General features: G+C 49.0%; 1 protein-coding gene across 1 annotated transcript; it reads left to right on the top strand.

Annotated features, from left to right (window-relative positions):
• Nucleotides 1-230: 230 nt before the first annotated feature.
• On the top strand, nt 231-4,160 carry LOC117838531 (tubulin beta-3 chain). The gene is made up of 3 exons (XM_034718587.2): nt 231-751; nt 2,783-3,052; nt 3,147-4,160. Exons 1-3 carry the CDS (start codon nt 358-360, stop codon nt 3,821-3,823), a joined length of 1,341 nt encoding a protein of 446 aa, XP_034574478.1. The 5' UTR covers nt 231-357; the 3' UTR covers nt 3,824-4,160.
• Nucleotides 4,161-6,000: the final 1,840 nt, after the last annotated feature.

The following is a 6,000-nucleotide window of genomic DNA, read 5'->3' as shown; positions in this document are numbered from 1 at the left end:
TTGTATTTGAAACTATTTCGCTTGTGCGATTTTCGTTTGCATCGTATTCGTACCGACCTTGAATGCGAAGTTGGAAAACACACCAGCAGATAAAAAACTGTAGATACACCTGGTCCATGCACAACCGACGGGGGCAAAAACATGACCTACAGAGACCCATCGCCAGATGGATCCATCGATTGGAGACGTTCCCTCCAAACTGGGGTGCGCATATAACCGCCCCCCCACGACGCCCTCCGCCCCACCCGCTTCGATCTCCCTCCCCCGGCCTCGCTCCCACGTCCTCCTCCTCCTCCGATCCCATCCCTACCACAGAGGCCAGATCGCCACCGCGGCGCGAGGACCGTCGTCGCCAAGATGAGGGAGATCCTGCACATCCAGGGCGGGCAGTGCGGCAACCAGATCGGCGCCAAGTTCTGGGAGGTGATCTGCGGGGAGCACGGCGTCGACGCCACGGGCCGCTACTCGGGGGCCTCCGCGCAGCAGCTCGAGCGGATCAACGTCTACTACAACGAGGCGGGGGGCGGGCGCTACGTGCCCCGCGCCGTGCTCATGGACCTGGAGCCCGGCACCATGGAGTCCATCCGCGCGGGCCCCTTCGGCAGCATCTTCCGCCCCGACAACTTCGTCTACGGCCAGTCCGGCGCCGGCAACAACTGGGCCAAGGGACACTACACCGAGGGCGCCGAGCTCATCGACTCCGTCCTCGACGTCGTGCGCAAGGAGGCCGAGAACTGCGACTGCCTCCAAGGTACATGCATATTCTCTACTAACGCAGCAATTCCCTCGTCGATCGATCTCGTGGTCCGTCATACATGGATTCCGTCGTGTTCGTGTCCTGTTTAATTTCGTGCGTAGATCAGAATATCAGATCAGGCATCGGAGCGTCGCACTACTGGGAGAAAAAAAACACAAATGCAGGGAATGCCGATTTTGGCACTAAAGTTTTAGAATGTGTCACAAAAATAGTAAATCTGCAACTACCCTGCATTTCTGTATCCAATAGCCAGATTGCTGGATTATCAAGGTTCGATCTTTATGCTTTTGTCAGGACAGGGATAGCACAATATTAACACCCTACAGGAGAAATTGGTTGCATTAATAAACACAACTATGCCAAGTTGGCAGTGTTGACAGGCAGGCCTCGATGGGTGCCACCGTGCCAGATCGTCGAGTATCAATGCTGTCAGATTTGGTGATGTTAAACTCTGGACGGAGGAAAATAGATTACTGAAGGAAACTTATCTGAATATAGAGTTAATTCATTGTGAAAGGAAGGAATGGGAGTTTTTCCTTGAAACCCAAATATTACCTCATTTGCTAGCAGGATAAATTGAAAGACCAAGATCATTTTAACGCTAGTTTGAAACATCACTTTCATTTGTGTTGCATTTACTGTAGTGGCACTATTCAAATTATAGTCCTATTGTCTCACAAGTTGCTCCATTGTCTATTGTCGATTGAGATGATTGGAATCAACATAGATCAGTACTTATCGGAATTCATCTTGGATGCCTGTTTCCACTTAAATCAAGTGAGTGAAACTTGAGGCCAGATATGAGATTTTCTAATTGTTTGCTAGAGAGTCACAGGCTAATACCTGCAGATTAATTTGAAATAGAAACTTGATGCTACACAACACTGCATAATATTAGACGAATTCTGTCAGTCCAAGACCTTGTTTAATCTGTTGGAAGTTACATTCATGTGGGCGCGGACGTGGCTACTTCTTAACCAAAAGTAATCATGAGGTTATGACTTCAGACATGCACTGCAGTTCTGAAAAGAAGGTAGATTAGGCATGTCTTGTCTGTTCCCCCAGTTTTTCTCATGAATTTGTCCTGCAACTTGCTATTCGCAATGGGGACAAGTGTTTTCTGCTTAAGTATTTTTTTTTTCAGTGGGTACAAACAAACATGATCGCAGCCAAGCAGAACTTACTGTTATGCGTTTGTTGTCCTACCAAGCTATGACTAATGTAGGATATTTTACTGACCAAACACCTCATTTGTGCGCTACGACATATGTGAATTTTAATTTTTCTGAAAAAAGATTATTGCTACTTGTAAAATCACATTTTTTGTTGTTTAGAGAAGATTTTCAGTCCCTTGAGGTGCCTAATACTTGCTTTTGTCGGTCGGATACCAGTTTCCAGTACTGAAGAAACGTTACATCACCTGTCAACATCTTGTTGGGATGGTGAAAGTTTATGAGATTATCTCAATAATGCACTACTTATGACATTATTATCATGCTCTGATTAATGACAATGTTGTACGACCTACCAGAATAAAAAAAGAAAGTATCTAGATCTGCTGCTACTGTAATATTGTCGGTGGTGGTTGCGACGAATGAGACACTGAGACAGGCTGTACCCAGTGGATGGTGGTTGGGTGGATTACTCATGTGTTGCTTACTTGCTTAGTGTATATACTTGCATGATTCCATTTGGACTTACATGAGGTGAAATGGATTTTAGTACACCTAATAAAAGCAGCATAAAAAACTAATAAGTTGGTTGCAACTTGCAATGCATAACTTGAAGTTGTATGTGTGAAGATCAAGGCAAAATTTCCTGTTACTCATGCTTTCATTTTTGATAGCCTGGGCTTTTTACAGGACTGAACTAATTTGATATCTGAGTCTGAACTATATAGCAAACTCTGAATTTCTGATCACATTTCACTTGATATTAGTGACGGCAAGGGGAACAGTTATGTTTGATCACTGCATCTGTCAAACTGAAACTGACTGCCACTGACATTACCCGCGTTGCTGACAGGGTTCCAAGTATGCCACTCCCTGGGTGGCGGCACGGGTTCTGGCATGGGCACGCTACTCATCTCCAAGATCCGTGAGGAGTACCCGGACCGCATGATGCTCACCTTCTCCGTGTTCCCGTCGCCCAAGGTGTCTGACACCGTGGTGGAGCCCTACAACGCGACGCTGTCTGTGCACCAGCTCGTGGAGAACGCCGACGAGTGCATGGTCCTTGACAACGAAGCGCTTTACGACATCTGCTTCCGCACCCTCAAGCTCACCAACCCTTCGTGTAAGCATTATCTCGTTAGTTTTCATGCACGTTGCTGCAGAATGCCAATGCAGGAACAATTGCTAACGGATGAATAATCCAAATGAATATGCAGTCGGTGACCTGAACCACCTGATCTCGGCGACGATGAGTGGCGTGACCTGCTGCCTGCGGTTCCCGGGCCAGCTGAACTCGGACCTCCGGAAGCTCGCCGTGAACCTGATCCCGTTCCCGCGGCTGCACTTCTTCATGGTGGGGTTCGCCCCCTTGACGTCGCGCGGGTCGCAGCAGTACCGTGCGCTGACGGTGCCGGAGCTGACCCAGCAGATGTGGGACGCCAAGAACATGATGTGCGCGGCGGACCCGCGGCACGGGCGTTACCTGACGGCGTCGGCCATGTTCCGTGGCAAGATGAGCACCAAGGAGGTGGACGAGCAGATGATCAACGTGCAGAACAAGAACTCGTCCTACTTCGTGGAGTGGATCCCGAACAACGTCAAGTCGAGCGTGTGCGACATCCCGCCCGTGGGCCTGTCCATGGCGTCCACCTTCGTGGGCAACTCCACCTCCATCCAGGAGATGTTCCGGCGCGTGAGCGAGCAGTTCACGGCCATGTTCCGGCGCAAGGCCTTCCTGCACTGGTACACCAGCGAGGGCATGGACGAGATGGAGTTCACCGAGGCCGAGAGCAACATGAACGACCTCGTCGCCGAGTACCAGCAGTACCAGGACGCCACCGCCGAGGAGGAATACGACGAGGAGGAGCAGGACGGCGAGGAGGAGCACGTCTGATGACCGGACGTCGTTCGGTGAATTGATCCACAGAGGGGCTTGAGTTTCGTCTCCTATGCTATGCCAATCGAGGCGCTCGCTATACATTCCTACTGCCTAAAGTTTGTACCTATATGCATTGTTACTGCCGTGTCTGCACTTGTTACTGCTGCTAGCTTGTGCGTGTATCTACAGTTGTGTCTGCTAGTACTGGTTTGTGGTGGTGTTGTGAACTTGTGGTGGTCATCGTTGTTCAGGTTCTGTGCGTTTGTTTATTCTTCATGTGCTGGGGTCACTCCCTGTTCTGTATATGTTAGCATGATTACACTCTTGAGTTTTGTGTTTTTTTGCCATCCAAGTTTTGTGTTTCCTCTGTCATTGTTTTTCACTCTTGCACTTGTTTAGTAGATGTATCTGAAAGCTATCTTAGGTGCCAAAGTTCTTCAGTTCAATGTACTGTGCAGTATCATCTTGGTACCGATGCCTGCATGTATGCCACAGCGCTTGTTATCTAACTCTTCACTTCATCCGTGGTGGACTCAGCCCTGGGCCTAAGATCAAAAGCCCATAGAAGAAGGAAATCGGCCCAGCAAAGGAAGATGCAGCCCAACCTCGGGCTTGGCCTGTCTCCAGGTCTGCTGCCGCCCCCTTCCTTTCCTCGTCGTTATCTTTGTTCAGGTTATTCCACTAGGAACGAACACGAGCACTCCACTAGCCCAAGAACTGTGTGGACAAGACCAACAAGCAGAGACACATTTCAGTTCATGTGTCCCAGGCACGCATGGCCATTCGTTAAAGTCCTCCCACTCAGCTAGTGCAGACCCGACGTGCAGAAGAGATTGATACAGCACTCGCCGGCAGAGCTGAACGTGCCACCGAAAGAACTGCCAGGCTGCCCTACTCTGCACTTCTGGTGGCCAAGACATGCAGAGCTTCAGGAAGGATAGATTTTGCTAGTCCTGTCGTCTGCCTGCATAAAGGACCAGGGCCATGGATTGCTGCCCTTCTTGCTTGTTCAGATGTCCCTGTCACGGCGCAACACCAAAAGAAGGCAGGCTCGTAGTGCTCTAGGCACTAGACTTAGGGGTGTTTGGATACGAGGTGCTAAACTTTAGGAGTGTCACATTAAATGTTCGGAGGCTAATTAGGAGAACTAAACATGAGCTAATCATATAACTAATTACAGAATCCCTATACTAATTCACGAGATGAATCTATTGAGCCTAATTAATCCATAATTAGCACATGTTTACTGTAGCAGCACATTGCCAAATCATAGACTAATTAGGCTTAATAGATTCGTCTCGCGAATTAAACTCCATCTGTGCAATGGATTTGTAAATCGTCTATGTTTAATACTCCTAATTAGTATTAAACAGGAGGTGTATCAAACACTCCCTGTTCATTTAAGAATGTTTAGCTTTCTTCAGTGAGATCTACCCAAGCCAAGCCGTGACGTCTTCAGCGACGAGACCATCAGTTGCTGCTTTGTTTTATGTGGGGGTCTTATCTCTCAACCGAACTGAATCTTCTGGAACCCGAAATATAGTTTGCACGCCGCGCAGACTTTTTCTTCCGATCCCTTCCCGGTGCTGAAACTGAACGCCAAATTGCTGCCCAAGACCTGCACAATTCCTTTTTTTCCACGGCGATCTCCTGCAACTCTGTGCCGTCCAGTGTTGCAGCTTGCACACTGGACTCTGATCACAGCTCCTCCCTTCTCCAGATATATCCTCGCTTTTCCTTTCTTGATCTTTGCGTGGAACAGGAATGCTAGAGTCCTCACTGTACGCATGGATGTGCAGAGACAAAACGTCTGAACTGCAAAAGCAAAACAACGAGCGGCACGCGTGAACGGTGAACCCCCCAAAATAAAGTCGCTGCAAGCTTGCAACACACTGTGGATTCCGGAACAAACACCTCCCCGGCAGCGGATCCGTCACCGCTTTTGATTCCGGGGTTCCTCTGAAACGTGGACATCTTCAGAGATCGTTGAAACTGAAACGAGAGGGTGACACTCACACGTAGCCGCTGCTGCGATTTTCCGGCGTCCAAGTTGGCATCAGGAACTCGCATCTGCTTTGTTTCCTAAGGCGTCGTCACCGTCGGCAAATGCTCCTCGCCGTACCTCAAGTGAGATGCAATGTATTCCTGAGGGATTTGAACGGCAGCAGCGGCCAAGTGCTCAGCCGCAGTAC

Source organism: Setaria viridis, chromosome 9, assembly GCF_005286985.2.
Source record: "Setaria viridis chromosome 9, Setaria_viridis_v4.0, whole genome shotgun sequence".
NCBI classification, from domain to species: Eukaryota; Viridiplantae; Streptophyta; class Magnoliopsida; order Poales; family Poaceae; genus Setaria; species Setaria viridis.
The sequence above is the reverse complement of the archived record's forward strand: the minus strand, read 5'-3'. Positions and strand labels throughout refer to the sequence as shown.

Coding starts and splice junctions, on each gene's coding strand:
- LOC117838531 (XM_034718587.2), top strand. CDS start 358: ATGAGGGAGATCCTGCACATCCAGGGCGGGCAGTGCGGCAACCAGATC. Junction 752..2,782: donor GAACTGCGACTGCCTCCAAG/GTACATGCATAT, acceptor CGTTGCTGACAG/GGTTCCAAGTATGCCACTCC. Junction 3,053..3,146: donor CAAGCTCACCAACCCTTCGT/GTAAGCATTATC, acceptor ATGAATATGCAG/TCGGTGACCTGAACCACCTG.